The following is a 24,422-nucleotide window of genomic DNA, read 5'->3' on the forward strand; positions in this document are numbered from 1 at the left end:
TTTCTGTATTGAATGTCACTGTCTGTCACCTCAACTTTGTCTCTTGACCTGTGTGCATCTATGTTGTAAACTTTCATTTATAGGCTAGGTTGTAGCAACCTCAATGATGAGTATAGGGAAAATTTGAGTATCATGTAGTAGCCTAAACCTTTCGCTGTAACATTGAACTGGGTGAATGGAATATGAATGAGAGTCATCTAACACGCTGTAATAGAAATAAGGCCATGCTCATGAAAAAAATGGTAGCCCATGTGTCTCACCCTAATAATTTGGTATATTTTCTCCTGTTAATTTTGCCTACTGTTCTGATTTGGTGGTGCACATGTAGCCTATAACCTGTTTTAGAGAAATATAATCATCAAATATTGTAAGAGCTTTCATTGTCTGCTTATATGCCCCCTTTATTTATCCTATGACTCTGACTTGGTGTACAGGGAGAACACTGTAAGAACGACCCATGACCTGAATTCTGTCGCTGTACATTTCAAAAGGGCTGACAAATAGTTATATTGACTACGTCTGTCCTAGCTCGCTCATTGTCTTAATCGAAATGATGGATTGCCTCTTATCTACTTGTCGTCTTCTCATGCCATAGTTTATATATCTCAATTGTCAGTAGAAACCACATTTGTTTAAGCAAGTCAGCCATATCAGATATGTTTTTTTCAAAGGTAGAAATGAGGCTGAATGAACTGTTTCGCTGCCAGACACGGCTCCGCTGGTAGCCAGGTGTAACAGTGGTAAGGTGTTGGGACTGCTGTTTGGACAGCTTTATGTAAGCCCTAACATGCTGACTAGACCGCACGTACATTGCGAGTATGATGATTTTGTCCATCCACACCAGACGCGATAAGGACAGCTAGGTTGAAATATCAAAACAAACTCTGAGCCAACTATATTCATTTGGGGACAGGTTGAAAAGCATTAAACATTTATGGCAATTTAGCTTGCTAGCTTGCTGTTGCTAGCTAATTTGTCCTGGGATATAAACATTGGGTTGTTATTTTACTTGAAATGCACAAGTTCCTCTACTCCAATAATTAATCAACAGATAAAAGGGTAACCCAAGTTAGTTTCTAGTAATCTCTCCTCCTTCAGGCTTCTTCTTCTTCTTTGGACTTTATATGACGGTTGGCAATCAACTTTAAGGTGCATTACCACTACCAACTGGACTGGAGTGTGGACCTCAGTTCATCTTTCAATCACCCACATGGGTATATGCTTCTAAAAAACTATTTTGGAGATGCGAGAGGTGAGAGTTGCAATGCCTCCTGCCGAAGAGGCCTACGTGTGCACACATTGCCTTATGCTCATGGAACGAAAGATGCTATTTATGATACCATGCTTCTGACTCAATCCAATTTAGAAACATTGTTGTTGTTTTAAAAAACAGATTCGTTTTTCGTTTAATTTCATAAAACCAAACTTATTAGAAAGATTCACAATCCATGGGTTTATGTTGAGAACGTACATGGTTGGAAGGCAATGCAATTTGGTCTGCTATTTCTGGAGAAGTGCAAATACGATATGTAAGATGGATCCATGATGTTTATAAAACATTACATTTGGGAGCAGTATAATGGTGAGAGGACCATCCCCCTTTCTCTTTATGTTGGATTTTTGTACAGCTCCTGTGAAAATAAGTTGGCTTATCCTTGTTAGGCTATAAGCCCATGCCGAGCGATTATGGTGCCTGTAACTGTATTTAGACATAACCTATTTGAAACAGGTAGTTTCATTTTTAATAGAATTTGATTAGAAATATACACTGTCTTTTTAGGCCTCATCAATAGCAAAGTGAATTAAATATTGCTTATTGACTACGTTTGGCAGGTCCATGTCCAGACTGCAATTTACAGTCTGCCAATAGCCCCTATATCAGTGCAAATGCTGTAGCCTATGTTTAACAATGTATTTCCATATTGAAGCAATGCAACTAGAACAATGTGTACTGCAAAGATATTCAACATATTTAGCAAATATGGCGGGCTATTTAACGAGTTAGGCTATAAAGACCTAACATTCATTTTGGAGTTGATGACAATGCAATACATAAAAGACCATAAAAACACAACTTGAAGCTTCCACGTATTTGGCCATGGAGCACATTCTGATTGGCCAGTGAGGTGTCAAGCCTCAACACAAAACCCAGCCCTTTCGCACCACTGCCTGCTAAAATAGCAACAATGTTTCTTTGGCTATAATCTAGGTTTTTTTTTTGCCAGTTCAACACACAAATTCCACTCACAAATGTTGTAAATGTTGTTTCATCAAACAATGACATCAAGGCAGTGAAGTAATAATGAAGTAATGAGGGAACTAGTGTTTTCCAGATAAATTCAGCTTTTTGCAGAAAATCATTTTTACATTGGTACATTTGTATTGTGAATTAGATTTTTTTCATTACTACACATTTCAAAAATAATATACCACAGAACTAATAGTAAAATAGAAATACATTCTTCAAATAACAAAACTGTATTAAATAACAAATTGTTTATTAATACATTTATTCAGAATGATTGGATAGAATCCTTTACATTCCTATTTCTATTTCTAAATGTATATGTTGTTTTACTCTTGTATTATGTATCAGAAAACCCACAATGCAAAATGTCATATACTCTACAGCCAAAATAGTCAGGTTCATCACAGGGTACATAAAGTACAATTAAGGTAAGTAGACAAACATCCCAAACAGCCAGTCACTGTTAGTGCATGAAGCAGGTTCAGTAGCTGAGGGTTGCCAGGTTTGGTCAGAAACCTAAAGCCTTTACAGACATACTTGGCTACCAGTACTGTTTGTGCATAGCACAGGTTCTGTGGCTTCGGGTTGCCAGGTATGAAACCAGATTGGCAACACATACCTGGCTGGCTGTTGTTTAAAGGTGCACTATGTAACTTTTTAGGTAACCTGACTAAATTCACACAGAAATGTGAGTTATAGATCCATCATTCTCATTGAAAGAAAGTCTAAGAAGCAGTAGAGCTGTTCTAGTTGTGCTATTTCCATGCCTCCCATTCCTAAGTTTCATTTTTGAATCTTTTACATTCGGTTTTGTATGCCAGCTTCAAAAAGTTACAAATACAATATGTTTGGTTATTCAAAAGATATTTCACAGCAGCTTAGAAGGTAAAATGATTCTCTACGCTATACATTGCTTGTTTTGTCACATAAACTGAAATTAGACAAGCTATTGGAATTTTAGCAACCAGGAAATGGCGTAGCCATTTCTGCGTATTGGACCTTTACTAGAATGTGGTATCTGGCAAGTGTGAGTTGATAGTACCATGTACTTCTAGGGCTGTGCTGTTAGACCTCTAACCCTGAGTCACTGTCGGTGGATTCAACTTCACGGACCAGGTCCTATGAAAGGAGAATGCATCCATTGTCTTGCGCAGGTGTCAACCTGTAGGCCTACTCTGTGCGCCTGTGAAACAGAGGACATATATTTATTTATTTTAAAAAAGACACATAAATTATCTGTGTTGGACATGCATTATCTCTTGGGACACATTATGGTATCCACCTACCTCGCACTCTTAGTAATGGCTGAAGTATTTTTTATTTTGCAATACATATCATTCTTACCCGGGGAAAGATTGATTGACAAGGAGACATTTCATGTGTGTGTAGTAATTCTATTTACCTCTTCAGTCTGGATTAGAAGCTTGCTCTGTTTCCACACAGAATGAGCCCATTCAAGGTCTGAGGCGTTATCACATTATTATACATAATTTTGTACATGATTATGCATTATTACCATTAAAATATCAATTGCATACCTAAAAGGTGCCTCAGAATAAGTCCAGCAGTTACCATTTTATGCAAGAAGGGAAAAAAACAATCTCATTAAATTTGTCCCATAGACAAAGCTATACTGCATGCTCATCATGTTTAGCTAGGGCATCTTTTAAGGGGATGTCCTTAGCTCAGGGACTATGTTGTTCTTTGCCAACGGGAAAGAGGAATCCTCCTCTCTACTCCCCAACGTTTCTGAGGCTATACTGTCGGGGGGCCATGACAGCATTATTGAGTCACCGTCCCATGGCTTTACTGTCTCTCTCTCTGTTGTGTCTCAAACACCCTCCGGTTGATGACACAATGCTCCTTGAGCCACAAAAAAACATTTCCATATCCCCTGTGCTCGTATGAGATACATCTGTGGTTGGGTGAGAAACATTTTATCACAGTAGAACTGACAATGTTGCCAATGGTAGACGGAATAATTCTGTCTAATGCCCATTCCAAATCGACCCCTTGCCCTTATATGCTTGGTGATATGCCAATATTTTGGGGCAAAATAAATGGTCTAACGTATCAGAAGGCAAGATATCAAACCTAAGACATTGATGTCCTCTTTTTGTCCTTAAGTTGTATGCATGTCTGTGAGCAGTGATGCTTGTTTCTCTTCCAGGAACCTAGGTCAGGTTTGGGCATTTCACCTTACGTGAGCCCCTTTGGGTGCAGGCCTTTGCTCCAGCCAAGCAGTAACACACATTAATCTAGTATACTTTTGACCTCTAGGGGGAGTCCTTGTCTAATGTAGCAATATATACAACTTGTTTGAGAGCACATTTTGCCGAATTTAAACGTCCATAAATTTAACCAAATCGTGACTGTAAGGAATTTAGTCAACTAGGCATTAACACCACCATTTTCCTCCTTGACCTCTTTTGTATATAAGATACATTTGAACATGTAATATCTTTGCGACACAAAACACCATCACAGTTTCCTCTAAACGTTTGTAATTTATTCATTAATAACAACACACACACACACACACACACGTACTCACAGACACACACCATTACAACCATTACAAACATGTCATAATGTCATGTTCCAATAGGAAAAACAGGAATCCTATGCCCCCACATTTATGAGGCTATACGTCGGAGGCCATGACAGCATTATTGAGTAACTCTCCGCTGGCTTTGCTCTGTCTGACATCTCAAACACCCTCCAGCTGGAATTGCTTCAATGTCTAATTAGCCTATATAGGGAGAAATAAGATAATACTAAATAAAAATAAAAATGCCCATGTTTTAAAAAAACTTTAGACTAAACATTTTACATGAAGGACAGCGTGTTAATAATAAATGGCCAAGAAGCTAGACATGCTGTTTAAGATCCCATATGGAAGTCAATTGTTCACATCCAATTTAGGATTTTTAAAAATGTCTTATCTAATGAACACCACACAAATCCTTCGTTTTAGTCAAACAATATACTTTTGCTCGTGGGTTTGTGTGGAGGTGTACCCTTTTCTGTTCAACAAAGTCGTTTCTGGAAAATATTTCTATCCATTTACTCCTTTTGGCACAATAGCACCCCTATACTCTACTAAGGTCAAAGTTAAAGATACAGTAACTTATGTTAAGTTCTACAGATGTTGATCTAAATTTGATCACTCTGTTGTTGCTGAGAATTTTTCCTGCGCCGAAGGGAAATGCAAATGAGCTTCATGATTGACATTAATTCACTGAAAACCCGCACTAACACACAGTTTTATTAATTGTATTGCACTTTTCATGTAGCCTCATTTTGGCCAGCTAATAGCCTAACCACAGATCAAGACATGGTGGAGTGATTTCTGCATAGTGCATCTTTAATATTTACACAGATGCACTTCCTGCTGCCCCCCGAGATTATATCAGTTTTCAACCCAGTATCACAGGTTATTGTGAAATAGACACAAATTGCTTCTTGGAAATTCGTGACAGGCACACAAAAAAGTGTATTTCCCTGTGTGCAGTACACAATTGTGTATACCATGCATTTCAATCACAGGTAAAGACGTTAGGCTACAGAAACAATGGTGAATGGTGGTTGGTCGTAGAGGATGGGTGGGCATAAAACGGAAAGTCTAGTAACCCAAAGGTTGCGTGTTCCAATCTCATCAAGGACAACTTTAGCATTATAACTAATTAGCAACTTTGCAACAACTTATTACTTTTCACTACTTTGCAACTACTTAGCATGTTAGCTAACCCTTCTCTTAACCCTAACCTAACCTTAACTCTTTAGCATAACCTTAACCCCAACCCTTTAACTACTTAGCTTGCATGTTACCCAACCTTAACCCCTAAACCTAACCCTAACCTTAACCCCTAACCCTAGTATTAGCCACCTAGCTAGCCTAGATAATGTTAGCCACAACAAATTGGAATTTGTGTAATATACACAAATGTGTTATGAAGAAAGGAAATAGTTTAATACACATGAAATGCTTTGTGATAGAAACTGTGTAACAAGTAATTTGTGTCTATTTCACAATAATCTGTGATAGTGTGTTATAGTTTATATTTCAATGAAGCACAGTGACCCCAAGATATGTACAGACGAATAGGTGTTTTATTTGTTTGGATGAAAAATTTGTGTCTGTGTTTTTCAATCCTCTCACCTCAGGGAAGCCCCCAAAGCTGCTCAGTAAATAAGATTCTCTCTCTCTCTCGCTCTCTGTCTTTCACCCGCAGAGCTTCTCAGTAAAGTGACAGTTCAGCAACATGAAGAGGATTCTCATCTCTCTCTCTCTCTCTCCCAGGAACGAGGCCCCACCTCTTGTTTTCCCCCAACCCTGAGTCATATACATTTGAGTCAGCGGTGAGTGTGAGTGCATTTTGCTCCTTCTCTTCCTCTTGCTTCCTCTTCTTTTTATATCTGTCTTCTTCTGTCTCTCTTTCTCCATCCTTCTCTCTCTTCTCCCTCTGATTTTGATCTCTGTCTACCCCTTCCCACAAAAATTTTCACTCTCGTCCTCCTCTTCTCCCTCTGCTCTCTCACTCACGCGCTGTCTTGCGTCTTTCCCGGGAATCCTAAGCGCATCCCTGGTCTCGCAGGTGGACGTCGGCCCACTACCCAGGAGCCACCATTCCCGCCCCGGAGAGCTCCACGCTGGCAGCGCAGCCCCTTCCGCGGCTCAGCATTGGGAGGAAGACCCTGGTGGCAGCCGCCGTGGGAGTCATGCTAGTCCTGGTGCTGGTGGTCCTCATCCCCGTGCTGGTCAGCTCAGTGAGCACAGACGACGCCAGCCACTTTGAGATGCTAGGCACCTGCCGCATGGTGTGCGATCCCTATCTGGACTCAGGGGGCACAGGGAAAGCTACCTCCACCACGGGCCTCCAGGCGGAAGCAGAGGCTGAGGAGCTGATTGACCACAGCATCGGCCCGCCGATGCCCACCTATGGTAGCCATGGTTCACAGGGAAAGCCCGGACGGCCTGGGAAACCCGGACCCCCGGGACCACCCGGGGAGCCCGGTCCGCCTGGGCCCAAAGGACCCCCAGGGGACAGAGGAGACGCTTTGAAGACGGGGATACTGGGTCTGGGGGGCCAAGGAGCCATCGCCACAGCCACCTACAGCACCACGCCACGGGTGGCTTTCTCTGCAGGACTCCGGAACCCCCAGGAGGGTTACGAGGTCCTGAAGTTTGACGATGTGGTCACCAACCTGGGGGATAACTACGACAGCTCGCTTGGCAAGTTCACGTGCAAGATCCCCGGCACCTACTTCTTCATCTACAATGTGCTGATGAGGGGAGGGGATGGCACCAGCATGTGGGCGGACCTGATGAAGAACGGTCTGGTGGGTGACACTGTCACACTTTAACTCTTTTACTTTTAGGCTACTCTTTTTTTACTTGCCTTTTCCCTCTTTTCTCTCTCAAAATACAGTGGCACATTCTTGTGATTCTTGTGACAATTACGAAAGTCAGTCATCCATGAAAGAGGCTAAAAAGGGCATCCATTTTCAATTACTTTTCAATAAACTGAAAAGGGGAAGCTATTTATTTAAGTATATGTTTTTCCACTTTTTAATGTTTTATTCAAATAACTTCCTTCATTGACTGACTTCTATTCAAATTGACCCTAACCCTGGTGTAGTGTGAAATCCAGAACCTGTTTTGGTAACATTCCATTCCCTGTAGACAATGTGTGTTTACCATGACAAGGAGTGACAAGGAGTGGAAGTATAACTCAAACAGACTGGTAGGTGTGAGGGTGTTAGACATTCGCTGTACTCCACGAGGGGCTGGTTACAGTAGGCACGATTAAAATTATGATTCATGTGGACATGCACATGAAATAATCACAAGTGTGCGCACACTCACACCACATTTAAACATTGCATAAAAAATGCGAGCTGTATGCACATTGGCATTCGCATAACAAGAAACACATGTTAATGCAAGGTCTATATGCGCACAATGCGCGTGTTCAGAATGTAAACAGATTTGCCTAACCACCTCCAGAGGTGGATTAGCTCGCATTGTGTTCCAGCTCCATGTAAATGCAATCAGGTCAGCCTGACCAAATTCAGTGGGAAACATTATCAGTCCTTCTCCTAAAAATATGCCCGCGTTATTTAAACTCTGCTTCAGTGTTCCACAAATTAAATTTAAAAAAAAAAAGTTTTAAAAAAGGTGCGAGGGCAGAGCATAACTATCGCAATCAAATAGTGTCAATATTTAACCACCTGCTTTAAAAAAAATGTATAAATGGCGGATCATTATTTATAGGCTACAGGACAGATGGCATATAATTTTTGTCTTAAAGTTCGTCTTCATCATCACTTCAGACTTTCTTCTTCAGTTAATTTCATACATTGTGTCTTCACATGATCCGGTAGGCTACATGTTATTTGAGATAGGCTATTTTGCTATATCTTTTAGAAACAGTGGGCCTACATACGGTAGACGAGGCCTACTGCAGATAATCTAGTCGCAAGTAAAAAAACAAAACAACATCTGATTATCAAAAGACAGGTGCACTCTGTGCGCTCTCCAGACTCTCCAAGTATTCGCCCTATCCAATAATACAATGCAATGATGAATTGTATTTTTGTTTTCAAGTGAGTACAAAACTCTAGTCTGTAAACTGCAGTGAATATGTCATTTGAATAACCGTGAGCCCTGCGTTTTGAAGGCAGTAGCGTGCGTGGGTAAAATCACTAGGGGAGTCAAACCAGGACAAATGCCATATTACAATCTACTGTATGTTGTGATGATGGCTTTGTTTGCTCTAGGCATATAACCAGTTATAATTGCGTTCATACGCCACTGTAGCCATACATTGTTTAAAATACAAATTTCCAGAAGACAATTGTTAGGCCGCATAGGCTAGCTAGCCTAAATCCACAACACACATTTTGAATGTAACTGTTACATTACCTACAGAGCATGATCAAATTAAAGTTCATGTTAGTTGGTCAAAATGTCCCTCTCGGTTTGCTGAACTTGTATAATAGGCCTAGTCCTCGCTAAAAAGTTTCCTGAAGCAGCAAGATTACAATAATGGGGAATACAACCGCAATGCACTTAAACGTTGACATATTGTAAGCTAAAAAATAGGTAGAAGGCCCCATAATACTGATGTTAGCCTGATCTAACCATATACTATATAAAATAAAGCGAGTCCTACACTCTATCTATAACATATATAAGCGCCCATTAATGTATAATGTACAGTTTACGCTCCGTTAGCCAGCACCGATACTAACCATTTTGGGGTGTGCGCCAGCTCATGCTTCTCACTAACCTGTGGTAACCCTTAAAACGGTGCCAGCCCATACCGTTTCAGGACCACGAACTGTTACGCGAATCATTGCAAAGAAAACGCAGTGGAGCCTTGCTATTTCAGCACCGCCTTGCAATTTCAGCACCACCAGCTGTGCACCGCGCCTTGTATATCAACTAGCCCATTCACACTCATCATAATATGCAACAAACCTGTGCAGAATTGATGCCAACAGTTTAGTCCACAATCGGTAAATAGTTATTGCAATCTTGCGCCAAAGATGGCAGAAAATATCAGCATGTTCTTTCCAAAATAAGATGATGCATTGAATGGAATGTATTTGAATCAATGTATTTGAATAATGACGGTCAAAGGGATGAAGGAAAATGCAAAAACAGTTCACGTAAGAAAAATGTATAACGCTCCAATGACATCTAATGTAGCCTACACGTCATTTTTTAAAATACAAATCTCGAGTTCATTTCTTAAATAATTGTGAAGGTGATTCCAATTGTACCATACAAAATGTAGGAACACCAGAACAATATGTGAATACAGTGCTAAACTTAAAAACGTGTGGTTCTCAAGGTGAAGGGGAAATTATACCATGTATCAACTTGCTCAACAGTGAGCTCTGAAGAAGAAACAACGATACAATGTAGCCTTACAAAATTGCTCGCACCTTTCATGATCCCTTCATGATCCCTATCGGAACAGCCATGATAAGATTTCATTCCGAACATGGGCCTCGCATTTACTTGCAATTTAATGGGGGTCTCAGTGCCTAATATGATGAATTGAGATACATGACTGTCGTGATCATAGGCTGGCAGTGGCACGGTCCGTTAATCACTAGAAGACGGTGGGAAATCGCGGTGGGAAATTGTGAAAGAGAGCGTGTGTATCTTCATGTACTGTAAAAACGGAGTAGAGGGTGACGTTGCCCCTAGACGCTGATCCTGGGTCAGTTGCATTTCTCCCATTCATTGTTAAAGTAATGATAGGGGAGGGGAAGCTGATCCCAGATCAGCTGATCCTAAAGCTCACCCCAGAGCTGTAGGAACATGATTATGAGCCCCTGGACATAGTTCAATTAAAACAGACCATAATCAATGATACATTGCCAGTGTGCATAACTGTTAAGTTGTTTTTCAAGCCGTTCAACGTGTAGGCTAGTAGATATTGAATATTGGCTTTTAGATTAGTGTTTTTTATTTGTATTTTATTATGGATGTTTCCTGGCGTTCAGCAATATTAAGGCAATTTGCATACAATTAAATATTACACTTCACAACACATTATTACACACTATTGCAACATATCTACAACACAAAATCTATATGTACGTGTGTGTAGTGCGTGTGCTAGCATGTGTTTGTGTATGTGTGTGTCTGCGCCTGTGTGTGTGTGTGTGTGTCTCTCCACAGTCCGCGCTGTTCTACATGGTGTAGTTTTTTTTTAAATCTGATTTTACGGCTTGTATAAGTTACCCGATAATGTTCTGGTTTTATTGCTCTGAGTGCAGACATATCACAGACACTGACATTGCAAATGTAACTGACACAGAGGGAAACCTTGACGGTGCAGTCCACCATAAGGTTTATAGGACACACTTTATATTATAGATTAGCATTACATTTGAGTAATTTAGCGGACGCTCATATCCAGAGCGATTTACAGGAAAAATGAGGGTTAAGTGCCTTGCTCAAGGGCACATATATATAGCTAGGCCAATAGTTCTTATGTAGTTGTCATACTTTTTTATTTAAACCTTTATTTAACTAGGCAAGTCAATTAAGAACAAATTCTTATTTACAATGACGGCCTACTCCAGCCAAGCCCAGACGACACAGGGCCAATTGTGCACCCTGCCCTATGGGACTCCCAATCACAGCCGGCTGTAATACAGCCTGGATTCAAACCAGGTACTCTAGTGACACCTCTTGCACTGAGATGCAGTGCCTTAGACCGCTGCGCCACTCTGGAGCCCATTTACAAAAAATGTATAATATTTTTTATTATAGCTAGGCCAATTCTTATGTAATTGTCATACTTTTACAATGTATCGTTGTGTATTTATATAATTATGTGTTACTGCTGTTGCCAGAGTCCTTATTATTTATTATTGTGAAGAACATAAATACATTGTAGTGGACAGAGACAGTGCAATTCCCCTTGCAGATCACAAACCTTGGTCTCCCAGCCCATAGGCAAACTTGCTAACCACTACTCCAATAGGTTTACTTCCTTTGGAAAATATTTTAAGGAGCCTTTTATATTACACAAACCTTATCGTAATACAGTACTGTATATCACAGGGTTCATCAACTAGATTCAGCCATGGGCTGATTTTTTCTTGAGCGGGTGGTCGGTGGGCCAGAGCATAATTACAAATCATTTGTAGACTGCAAATTGACCTCAAGAAGCCCAAACAGATATAATATTTGACTAAATTATAATCATTTCAAGCCTCACGTCTCTATTATGTGTGTGAATACCTGGGAACAGATTTCCAAAATGAAAAGAAATTGGAGCTGATTTCCTGGTGTTTTTACAGTATTTTATGTCCAACCATATATCATTGTTTGCTCAGAAAACTTGAGGGGCCAAATAAAACCACCCGCGGGACAAATTCGGCTCATGGGCCGCCAGTTGGGGAACCTTGCAGTAGATTATTTTGCCAAGTGTTTATATTCTTGATGACAGGGAGGGAAGGGTACAGCCATGTCATGTCACCAATCATCCATGCACTGACATCCGTCATCGTCCTGTCACTCTGACCAAGCCATCTCCCAGGAGCCTCCAGGGCTCATGATATTTTGCTTTTTACATCCTCGTTCAGCCAGCACTAATTACAACCCCATGCTTTTGTTTTGTTCCTCGCTCTGAAACAGGCAGCAAGACAGTCGTCCCCGGAGGGCTAGTTGGATTAGACAGTGCAAAACAGTCCAGAGAAGTTAGCTTGCCTAGGCTACAGTGTGGCAGATCTTAGCGCACTCCAACCTGGCAACACCAACTCTTAGCTAATAGCTTTTTAAAAAACTATTTGTATGTTCTTCAGTGTTGGAAAAGCGCCTTGAAGTCACACAGTGTCACTTTTATTCCAACGTCGACTCAGAATGTGTGAAAGTGGTTCAAGACACTTTGCTCCAGATTTAGCGCAGTTGTGATTTAAAGGTCCAATGCAGACATTTCTATGACAATATTAGGTCATTTCTGGGTAACAATTAAGTACCTTACTGTGATTGGTCCCCCAAAAATATATTCTTAGCAAAGAGCAATATCTCCAAGGCTGCTTTTGAAACTCTCTCTCGAGCACCGGGCACTGATTTTCTGTGTTCAACCTTGAAATATCGGAGGTCTGACTGTAAATCTGGGGTAATAGTAGAGAAAATGGGGCACATTTTTCCAATTGAGTCATAGGCCTTATTCACGGTGGATAAAAACAAGGGATTTGCCGTGGGGGACAGTTTTACACAGACATCTTGATGACTTGACTTCTTATTCAATCAGTCCACCCCTTCCCCAAAACTATCTAGTAGTCCTTGCGAAAGACATTCATAGGTGTGGCGTTGGTCGACGTGCTCCAGTCAGTTAACCACTTTTCACTGGATGTGCTTCACTGGAAAACCAATGCCACCATTGTTTTTGCAGTTTCGAATTCGTTGTTTGTTGTTGGTAAATGGTGTTTGAATTACATGCACATCATTGTTATTCGTTTTTGGCAATGGATACCTTTTTCTTTTACTCCTGTAAAGTACAGCAGAACGAAATACACCCAGGACTTCTTTTGTGCAATTCAATGTGATCTGTTTTAATGTCATTGTTAAAATCTTGCTTTCTCTCTCTCCTACTCTCTCACTCTCTCTCCTTCACTCTCTTTTCCCCCTCTCTCTCCTTCCTTCCTTCACTCACTCTCTTTCTTTCCCCCTCTCTTACACATGTGCTGTGTCTTTTTCAGGTCAGGGCCAGTGCCATAGCCCAAGACCAGGACCAGAGTTATGACTACGCCAGCAACAGTGTCATCCTTCATTTGGATGCCGGGGATGCGGTCTTCATCAAACTGGACGGGGGCAAGGCCCACGGGGGCAACAGCAACAAATACAGCACCTTCTCAGGGTTCATCCTCTATGCTGACTGATTAGGGGGTCGTAGGTCATGGTTTACAGGGCATTCACTTCCTGTCTTTCACTCCTCGCTCTCATTCATTCTCCATATTAAGCTCCATTTTTTTTAATGGGTTGCTATTATCATTGTGAAGATGCAGGGAGGTCTATCGACAATAGTGGTTCACTTATGGTTGTTCTTTCAGTTATGACGCTGATGTAAGGGTGACATTTTGACAGTGCAGAAAAGCAGCGCTGTTGTCAACCTAAACCTGCATCACTTCAAATGTACGTCTGGAATTCAATGGTTACGTGACTGTATTGCGTATCAATAATCTCCATCGTTCAGACCTGGGTTCAAATAGTACTGTTTTCCTTCAAAAACTTGAGCTCCCCTGGCACAGTGGAATGAATTGAATCTTGAATTTAATCTTAAAAGTGCATCTGTCACTAAAGACAGTCTCAATCAAATGCTCAAAGTTTTTCAAAAGATACTACCACGCCAATGTCTGCAAAATTAGCACGTTTTACACTTCATACCCAAATCAACGACTGTTTACAGGGTAAGGAAGTCACGTTTATATTTTGGGTGAATTATGCTACTAGCTTACAAGTATTGGTAAAAACAAATAGTATTTTTTGACACTAGTATTGCTTTTTCACATTGTCAAAATTGAGGTCCATTGGGTCTCTTTATGTTAGAGCAATTTTGGAATTAAGACACGCGTCATTAAACCGACCAAGTTTTTTAACCCAGTGTTGTCTGATGAATAAGAGATCATGTAATATTACCCAGTACATTTTTAAATATTATTCATTTATTTCTATGTAAATAAATATCAATGTGCAAACACCATTGGAGCCAGGGTTCGGGTCAATTCAAATTGAAGGCATTCAATACAGAAACTAAACTGAAATTCCCATTCAATAATTGAAAAAAGTAGAAGCTATTTATTCCATAAGTGGTTAAGTTTTAGAATTGTTTATTCAAATCACTTCCTGAATTGAGTGCCTTCAATTCGAATTGACTCCAACACTGATTGGAGCAGTGCCTGTACTGCACTTATAACCCTGTGTGTATATAAATACAATTATAGTGTACATAGACTGACCAGGCGAATCCAGGTGAAAGTTCTGATCCCTTATTGATGTCACCTGTTAAATCCACTTCAGTCAATGTAGATGAAAGAGAGGAGACAGGTTAAAGAAGGATGTTTACATCTCGAGAGCATTGAGACATGGATTGTCTATATGTGCCATTCAGAGGGTGAATGGGCAAGACAAAATATTTCAGTGTCTTTGAACGAGGTATGGTAGTAGTTTCCAGAATCACTGGTTTGAGTATCAAGAACTGCAATGCTGCTGGGTTTTTCACACTCATCAGTTTCTCATGTGTATCAAGAATGGTCCACCACCCAAAGGACATCCAGCCAACTTGATACAACCGTGGAAAGCATTGGAGTCAACATTGGCCAGCATGACTGTAGAATGCATTCAACACCTTGTAAATCCGTGCCCCAACGAATTGAGGCTGTTCTGAGGGCAAAAGGGGATGCAACTCAATATTAGAAAGGTGTTCCTAATGGTTTGTACACTCAGTGCATGCAATATACACTGGGGTCCATAATTATTGACACCCTTGATAAAAATGAGCAAAAAAGACTGTATAAAATAAATAATACAAATACTGAGCTATATTGTATGCCAAAAAAAGTGGACAATTATATTATACAATTGCTCAGAGAACGAGACTTTGTTTAACAAGTAATATAAAAAAAATCTCTAAAAGATAGGCGTAACATTTTTTTGACTCCCCTGTTTTCAATACTCTTCAAAACTCAATAGACTTGTGAGGATAACGACACTGAGCCTTTTTCTGAAATGTCTGGAGACTGAGATGGCAAATGCAAAATGTTGATTTTGTGTACATTTTAATGATTTATTTGTGAAATTTAATTAGTGCTTCAGTTTATTGTCTTGCTGGGAGATCCACTTGTGGCCTAGTGTCAGCCTCCTGGCAGATGCAATCAGGGTTTTGACTAAAATGTCCTGGTACTTGGTAAAGTCAAAGATTGCTTTTACATTGACAAAATATTCTAGTGACCACTCAAACAATGGAAATACATGTCCTCAAAGATAGAAGGCAGGCGGTAGGAGGCGTGCTCAGGTGGGACCATTCTAGCCAATGACAGGGCAGATATGAGTGTGAATAACAGGCCATTGAGATAGATAGAGGACTCATCTTTGTATCTGTGCCATTATAGCATCTGTGACAGCAGAGGCTTTCTTCTTCATTGGCTGCTTGCTCACTCATAGGAATCCCCACCCAGTTGACTACTTTAAAATGGTGAAAGCCCTCAATGGCAATGTTCATGCTAAAACAGGTTATATCCATGATGAGTCCTCTATCTATCTATATGACAACAGGCACAATTTCGATTTTAAAGTCGTATTTGGGTAAGTTGCCAAAATGCCACGTCCACTTATATTTTGTGCATTCGTAACCAACCTAACCATTACTTAATTTCTATTTGTTCAAATAAGCCTCACTTAGGAAATTGACCTTCGCATTGACCTTCGCCTCTTCCTCTCTGGTAAAGTTCATTATGCCTTTGACCTTAGCAAGGGCCTTAGGAACAGTAACAGCTAAATATCCCCATAAAATCAAAGATCCAGCACCATATTTTTTTTTTGTAGGCATGAGGTACTTTTCTGCATATGCTTCTATTTGTAGACGCCAAACCCACCACTTGTGTGCGTGGCCAAAAAGCTATTTTTAAGCAAAATCTCTGAGCAATTGTATTAGTATAAAATAATATTACTGTCCTTTTTTTGCACACAATATAGCTCACGTAGTTGTATTATTTACTTTACCCTGTGTTTTTTCCCATATTTTTTTATCAAGGGTGTCAATAACGATGGACCCCACTATAATTGACATACACTGAGTGTTCAATACATTAGGAATATACCTTCCTAATATTGTCACAACTCCCTTTCCTCTTAGAACAGCTTCAATTTGTCGGGGCGTGGACTTTACATGGCGTCAAGGGTTCCACAGGGATGCTGGCCCATGTTTACTCCAATGCTTCCCACAGTTGTATCAAGTTGGCTGGATGTTCCTTGGGTGGTGGAACATTCTACCATTCTTGATACACACAGCAAATTGTTGAGTGTGAAAAACACAGCAGCGTTTGCAGTTCTTAACACACTCAAAGCGGTGCACCTGGCACCTACTACCATACCCCCGTTCAAAGGCACTTAAATATTTTGTCTTGCCCATTCACCCTCTGAATGGCATACATACACAATCTATCTCTCAATTGTCTCAAGGCTTAAAAATCCTCCCCTTCATCTACATCTATCGTCTCCTCCCCTTCATCTACTCTGATTGAAGTAGATTTAACAAGTGATATCAATAAGGGAACATAGCTTTCACCTGGTTAGTCTATGTCGTGGAAATGTAATGTTTTGTACACTCAGTGTATATAAATATCCTTATTACATGATTCACCTGTTCCCAGATCTGTTTGTGGTATCATGCCAACTCCTTGTTGAAAAGGAGTACTCCTTGGCATGAAAAGGAGTGACAAGGAGAGGCATGATAGTACAAATAGACTGGTACCCAGGCTAATAAATGATACAGCCATTTAGGATATTGATGTAAAATGTCATAAGTGAGTGGTACTTGCATTTTGATGTTCACCACATCCATCTACCAAAAGCCATTGATTCTGATAGTGCATGCATATTTTGTTTTCTAGTTAATGTTATCCGTTTCAACCAATGAAAGTTAGCTAAGATGTCGGCCAATGACATTGCAATTGATGGCAGGGAGTGGAAGGGATTTTTGTGTGCTTTTTCTATTTCATGCTTTAATCGTTCATGACTTTTGGTAATAAATGGGATTTTTTGCTTCTCCTCTCACGTCCCCTGGTTAATGTCACTCCTTTTATTCACGCTCTCCTCCTTTTTTATCTATCAGAAATTGGTCCGTCCGATCAGCATCCCACTTCCAAGGACCCATGCAGACCTCGGCTGTTGGCATTCTCACACTCTAGAAGGTGAAGGATGAGATTGAGTCATATCAAAACAGCACAGCGAGAGTCTGATCAAAAGAGAGATAAAGAGAGAGAGAAAGCGAGGGGCGCTCACAGCTGTGTTAAATGCCAAACAACTAAAGACATAATTGCCTATCACAATCAAAGGGAAGCTATCGTTCCTTTCCTAATGGGTGAGGAAGATACGTGTTGAGTTGCCGGGAGGCACAGTGGGGAAGAAGAAGGAGGGACGGGTTTTGTTTGAGCAAAAATCCCGGCAGAGATCAGATCAGGCCTGGTGGAGTGGGAAATTAGGTTCCGCAATAACAAAACCAAGCGCATACAAATGGCTTATTTTCATATGCCATTTAGTGGACGCTTTTATGAAAGACAACTTACAGCAGTGCGTGTAAACATTTTCGCATTGCGTGGCCCCAGCGGGATTCGAACCGGTCTCTGATGTTGCAAGCGCCATGCACAACCAACTAAGCCACACAGGACGACACTGTATGTTGTTAAGACACCATACCTGTTAACCGGACAAATCCTTTGCGTGAAGAGTTTGCTTTGGTGTAATATTTTTATGTTTGAAATATGATTATCTTGCTGGTGGCTACCAAAACACAACAATGAAAAACATTAATCCTGCATGAATCATAATACAGTCAATTAAATGTAACTGACCTAATGTAATTTTATGTCAAGATTTAGAATTCAAATGTAAAATTGAATACACTGTTCAAGCAGCATGGTTTATGATAGACATGAAAGAGATAGATATTAAATTATAGGTGGCTTGAAAATTGTATTCTTGAAAGGTCAAGAATTGTTGTGAAAAGCACACATATATCTACATTAAAATTCAACCTTACTATTCACTATTCTTGGAAAGCGGGTGGCCTATTAGCATACCATGCTCGTGCTTCAGCTCTCTCCATGTCTACCCAACTGCAGAACGCTCAGAGATTCCGAGAGCTTCCGAGGCCTCCAGGTTCAAAGCTTCAGCTTCTCTTTAGAGTCTCAGAGACAGCAGAAATCCTCTGGACACAATTAGAACTGAGGGTCCTTTTCCAATGCAGAGGTCACTTATCCCGGGGGGCGAGGGCATGTGAGCACATCGTCAAATTAGTGACTTCATGTCACCATGTCAAAGGCAAAAGCCCCTCCGTCTTCTGAGAGAACTAGCTTCTGTTCTACAAACACGCTGAACTGAACATCAGCGGCAACATCTGTACTTTCTAAAACTCTTAACTTTCACAACTTCCACTGCGCTAAATTGTGAGCCGTGATTGGAAAGAAGCTAAGTCGGAAGTCCGGCTAGGCTTAGAAGCCAATCTTGTCAAGATTTAACATCGAGTTGTCTTTACGCTGTAAAAATGCCCGCAGAACAAAGCTCGTACAATGTCGCATTTTACCTTATGATGTTGTGCAGACATTGATTCAGCGAACATAGCTTTATTGCTATGCCTAATAGACAACAGCCGGACTCCTTGAAATACTGACCATACAGTACAGTGGTTTACTAGGAGGCAGTCAATAGCACAACGATATCCCCCGAGGATCACACCATGGTCAATCATTTAACCATCAGACTGCAGTTGCAATATATATCCCTACTCATTAGCAAGGTCACAAATAACCCTAGTTAGCAATGCAATGCTAACTACTATCTTCTCGCTACCATGCCTTAGGCTTACAACGTTCATCCCCCCTTCCCAAGTCTGACTAATGTTCTGTCTAGAGGCATATGAAGAGAAGGCAGACAATGTTATCTCTCTTGTCGGGCACCATCTTTAATTCCAGACTCCGGTGATTGTGTTTGAGTGCACAGGGGAAAAACAGCCTCCTCTTAGCTATGTTGGGTTTTGACAGTGGCTAAATGAAGATATTCGGCTAAATGTTCAAGGGATCCATTCTCAAACTCCTGAACTATTTAAATATAGGAAATCCCCTTGTAGGCAAATAAATGGAAATCATAATTTGCACACTCACTCCTTGCCTGTGTGTGGAAGTGCATGGGGCTAACATTTGCAGCTACCAAATGTTGAGGCTTGGGTCTTATCAGGATAGCACTGTGTGTGAGGTGTAAGTGGAGCTCAGTTTCCCAGTATAGGCTTAGTGAGAGCTGTTCTACTCAAAGGTCTGATGCTATGTCAATGGCGCCTTTATATGTTATCTTCAGCATGCAGCATCATATCTTCAGCATACAGCAACGTATCCATCCCATCAGGCAAGAGAGAAAGATCACAAATCACGGTTACATGTTTTGACTGTCTCTTACTTTTAAATCACATGCTCACTCTCCCTCTTAGTCACACACACACACACACACATACATACAGCATACCCCATCCCTTTTTCTCTCACCCTCTCTCGCTAGCCGACTTTCCACCTGATCAATGCGCTCATTTAGTTTTCGAGTCAGTGAATATAACATACCTTTGACATGCATGATTTCTCCGGGGTGGTCGGTGTGTCAGTGACTCAACCCTAACAGGCTTTTCCCACAGACCTGACCCATCCCAGGCTAATGAGCAAGGACAGTTTGAGTCATCGGGTGGGACAGGCTGCCATGTTGGCTGTCTCCTCACCCCCGCAACAGTCATGTGTTGTGTCTATGGGCTGTCTAAGGACTTCTGAGCAATATTCTTTCGCCCCTGCAAACCCACTGTCCTCGGGCTGACATTAGAACCTTTGAACGCATAAAGACACATGGGGTTTAATTTGTTACCATGGTGAATTTACTATCTGTAAAAACAGTACAAAAAAACCTGAAGTAAAGAGAAACTATTTACACTAGTACGCTGGATTATTGTAGTATAATGAGCATGGGTTGGGAATTGAAATCTCTATGAATTTCAAGAGGTTTGGAGTGAAGGTGTTGGTATAGATTAATGAACAGGCCATTATCAACGCCTATAAGTGACCATCTAGGTGCCAGACAGTAAATCAAATAAAATCACATTTTGTTGGTCACATATACATGTTCAGCAGATGTTAATGTGAGTGTAGCTAAATGCTAGTTCTGACATTGTGTAATTGATAGATGACTTGTTAGATAGTTACAATTACATAATACACACAAATCTAAGTAAAAGAATGGAATAATAATACACTGCTCAAAAAAATAAAGGGAACACTAAAATAACACATCCTAGATCTGAATGAATGAAATATTCTTATTAAATACTTTTTTCTTTACATAGTTGAATGTGCTGACAACAAAATCACACAAAAAGTATCAATGGAAATCAAATGTATCAACCCATGGAGGTCTGGATTTGGAGTCACACTCAAAATTAAAGTGGAAAACCACACTACAGGCTGATCCAACTTTGATGTAATGTCCTTAAAACAAGTCAAAATGAGGCTCAGTAGTGTGTGTGGCCTCCACATGCCTGTAGGACCTCCCTACAACGCCTGGGCATGCTCCTGATGAGGTGGCGGATGGTCTCCTGAGGGATCTCCTCCCAGACCTGGACTAAAGCATCCGCCAACTCCTGGACAGTCTGTGGTGTAACGTGGCGTTGGTGGATGGACCGAGACATGATGTCCCAGATGTGCTCAATTGGATTCAGGTCTGGGGAACGGGCGGGCCAGTCCATAGCATCAATGCCTTCCTCTTGTAGGAACAGCTGACACACTCCAGCCACATGAGGTCTAGCATTGTCTTGCATTAGGAGGAACCCAGGGCCAACCGCACCAGCATATGGTCTAACAAGGGGTCTGAGGATCCCATCTCGGTACCTAATGGCAGTCAGGCTACCTCTGGCGAGCACATGGAGGGCTGTGCGGCCCCCCAAAGAAATGCCACCCAACACCATGACTGACCCACCGCCAAACCGGTCATGCTGGAGGATGTTGCAGGCAGCAGAACGTTCTCCACGGCGTCTCCAGACTGTCACGTCTGTCACATGTGCTCAGTGTGAACCTGCTTTCATCTGTGAAGAGCACAGGGCGCCAGTGGCGAATTTGCCAATCTTGGTGTTCTCTGGCAAATGAAAAACGTCCTGCACGGTGTTGGGCTGTAAGCACAACCTCCACCTGTGGACGTCGGGCCCTCATACCACCCTCATGGAGTCTGTTTCTGACCGTTTGAGCAGACACATGCACAATTGTGGCCTGCTGGAGGTCATTTTGCAGGGCTCTGGCAGTGCTCCTCCTGCTCCTCCTTGCACAAAGGCGGAGGTAGCGGTCCTGCTGCTGGGTTGTTGCCCTCCTACGGCCTCCTCCCCGTCTCCTGATGTACTGGCCTGTCTCCTGGTAGCGCCTCCATGCTCTGGACACTACACTGACAGACACAGCAAACCTTCTTGCCACAGCTCGCATTGATGTTCCATCCTGGATGAGCTGCACTACCTGAGCCACTTGTGTGGGTTGTAGACTCCTTCTCATGCTACCACTGGAGTGAAATCACCGCCAGCATTCAAAAGTGACCAAAACATCAGCCAGGAAGCAAAGGAACTGAGAAGTGTGGTCCCCACCTGCAGTACCACTCCTTTATTGGGGGTGTCTTGCTAATTGCCTATAATTTCCACCTGTTGTCTATTCCATTTGCACAACATCATGTGAAATTTATTGTCAATCAGTGTTGCTTCCTAAGTGGACAGTTTGATTTCACAGAAGTGTGATTGACTTGGAGTTACATTGTGTTGTTTAAGTGTTCCCTTTCTTTTTTTGAGCAGTGTATAAACACCATGGGACCATGCAGTTATCATACCGCTCAGGAAGGAGACGCGTTCTGTCTCCTAGAGATGAACTTACTTTGGTCCGAAATGTGCAAATCAATCCCAGAACAACAGCAACGGACCTTGTGAAGATGCTGCTGTGAATACAAAAGTATCTATATCCACAGTCAAACGAGTCCTATATCAACCTAAAAGGCTGCTCAGCAAGAAAGAAGCCACTGCTCCAAAACCGCCATAAAAAAGCCAGACTACGGTTTGCAACTGCACATGGGGACAAAGATCGTACTTTTTGGAGAAATGTCCTCTGGCATGATGAAACAAAAATAGAACTGTTTGGCCATAATGATGTTTAGAGGAAAAAGGAGGACGCTTGCAAGCCGAAGAACACCATCCCAACCGTGAAGCACGGGGGTGGCAGCCTCATGTTGTTGGGGTGCTTTTCTGCAGGAGGGACTGGTGCACTTCACAAAATAGATGGCATCATGAGGACAGAAAATGATGTGGATATATTGAAGCAACATCTGAAGACATCAGTCAAGAGGTTAAAGCTTGGTCGCAAATGGGTCTTCCAAATGGATAATGAGCCCAAGCATACTTCCAAAGTTGTGGCAAAATAGCTTAAGGACAACAAAGTCAAGGTATTGGATTGGCCATCACAAAGCCCTGACCTCAATCCCATAGAAAATGTGTGGGCAGAACAGTAAAAATGTGTGCTAGCAAGGAGGCCTACAAACCTGACTCAGTTACAACAGCTCTGTCAGGAGGAATGTGACAAAATTCACCCAAGTTATTGTGTGAAGCTTGTGGAAGGCTACCAGAAATGTTTGACACAAGTTAAACAGTTTAAAGGCAATGCTACCAAATACTAATTGAGTGTATGTAAACTTCTGACCCACTGGGAATGTGATGAAAGAAATAAAAGCTGAAATAAATCAGTCTCTCTACTATTATTCTGACATTTCACATTCTTAAAATAAAGTGGTGATCCTAACTGACCTAAGACAGGGAATTTTTACTCAGATTAAATGTCAGGAATTGTGAAAAACTGAGTATAAGGTGTATGTAAACTTCCGACTTATACTGTACATATGAGATGAGTAATGCAAGATTTGTAAACCTTATTAAAGTGGCAGTATTAAAGTGACTAGTGATCAATTTATTAAAGTGGCCATTCATTACATGTCTGTATGAAGGCAGCAGCCTCATTGTGATAGTGGTGGCTGTTTAACAGTCTGATGGCCTTGAGACTGAAAAATAGCTTCTGACTCTCGGTCCCAGCTTTGACTCACCTGTACTGACCTCGCCTCCTGGATGGTAGCAGGGTGGACAGGCAGTGGCTCAGGTGGTTGTTGTCCTTGATGATCTTTTTGGCCTTCCTGTGACATCGGTTGCTGTAGGTGTCCTGGAGGACAGGTAGTTTGTCCCCGGTGATGCGTTGTGCAGCCCGCACCACCCTCTGGAAAGCCCTGTGGTTATGGGCGGTGCAGTTGCTGTATCAGGCAGTGATACAACCCGACAGGATGCTCTCAATTGTGCATCTGTAAAAGTTTGTGAGGGTTTTAGGTGACAAGACACATTTCTTCAGCCTCCTGAGGTTGAAGAGGCCTTCTTCACCAGACTGTCTGTGTGGGTGGGCCATTTCAGTTTGTCTGTGATGTTTATGCCCAAGGAACTTAAAACTTTCCAACTTCTCCACTGCTGTCCCGTCGATGTGGATAGGGGGGTGCTCCCTCTGCTGTTTCCTGAAGTCCACAATCATCTCCTTTGTTTTTGACATTGAGTGAGAGGTTGTTTTCCTGACGCCACACTCTGAGTTTGTTCGTATAGGTGCATACTAAATACCCCATATGAAATACAAGAAACATAGTATGGTTGGTGCTTGAGACAAATAGTCGTATTTGTAACAAATAAAAAACAAAGTACTATATTGCATTCAAAGTGTTTGTATTTCACTCTCTTTGACAACAGTGGGTGGCAGAGACAGATAGGAAATCACTCGGACAAGAGATTCCAAAATGTCGCCACACTTTGGTGGAGCCTGAGGCTAATCTCTAAATGAAAACAAC

General features: G+C 41.5%; 1 protein-coding gene across 1 annotated transcript; it reads left to right on the forward strand.

Moving 5' to 3' along the window:
• The first annotated feature begins 6,262 nt into the window (after positions 1 to 6,262).
• On the forward strand, positions 6,263 to 14,790 carry LOC112223309 (C1q-related factor-like). The gene is made up of 2 exons (XM_024386321.2): positions 6,263 to 7,591; positions 13,484 to 14,790. The coding sequence occupies exons 1-2, from the start codon at positions 6,971 to 6,973 to the stop codon at positions 13,661 to 13,663; spliced, it is 801 nt and encodes a 266-aa protein (XP_024242089.1). The 5' UTR covers positions 6,263 to 6,970; the 3' UTR covers positions 13,664 to 14,790.
• The last annotated feature ends 9,632 nt before the right edge of the window (positions 14,791 to 24,422 follow it).

This window comes from Oncorhynchus tshawytscha, linkage group LG24 (genome assembly GCF_018296145.1).
Source record: "Oncorhynchus tshawytscha isolate Ot180627B linkage group LG24, Otsh_v2.0, whole genome shotgun sequence".
Classification (NCBI taxonomy): Eukaryota; Metazoa; Chordata; class Actinopteri; order Salmoniformes; family Salmonidae; genus Oncorhynchus; species Oncorhynchus tshawytscha.

Coding starts and splice junctions, on each gene's coding strand:
- LOC112223309 (XM_024386321.2), top strand. CDS start 6,971: ATGCTAGTCCTGGTGCTGGTGGTCCTCATCCCCGTGCTGGTCAGCTCA. Junction 7,592..13,483: donor ACCTGATGAAGAACGGTCTG/GTGGGTGACACT, acceptor TGTCTTTTTCAG/GTCAGGGCCAGTGCCATAGC.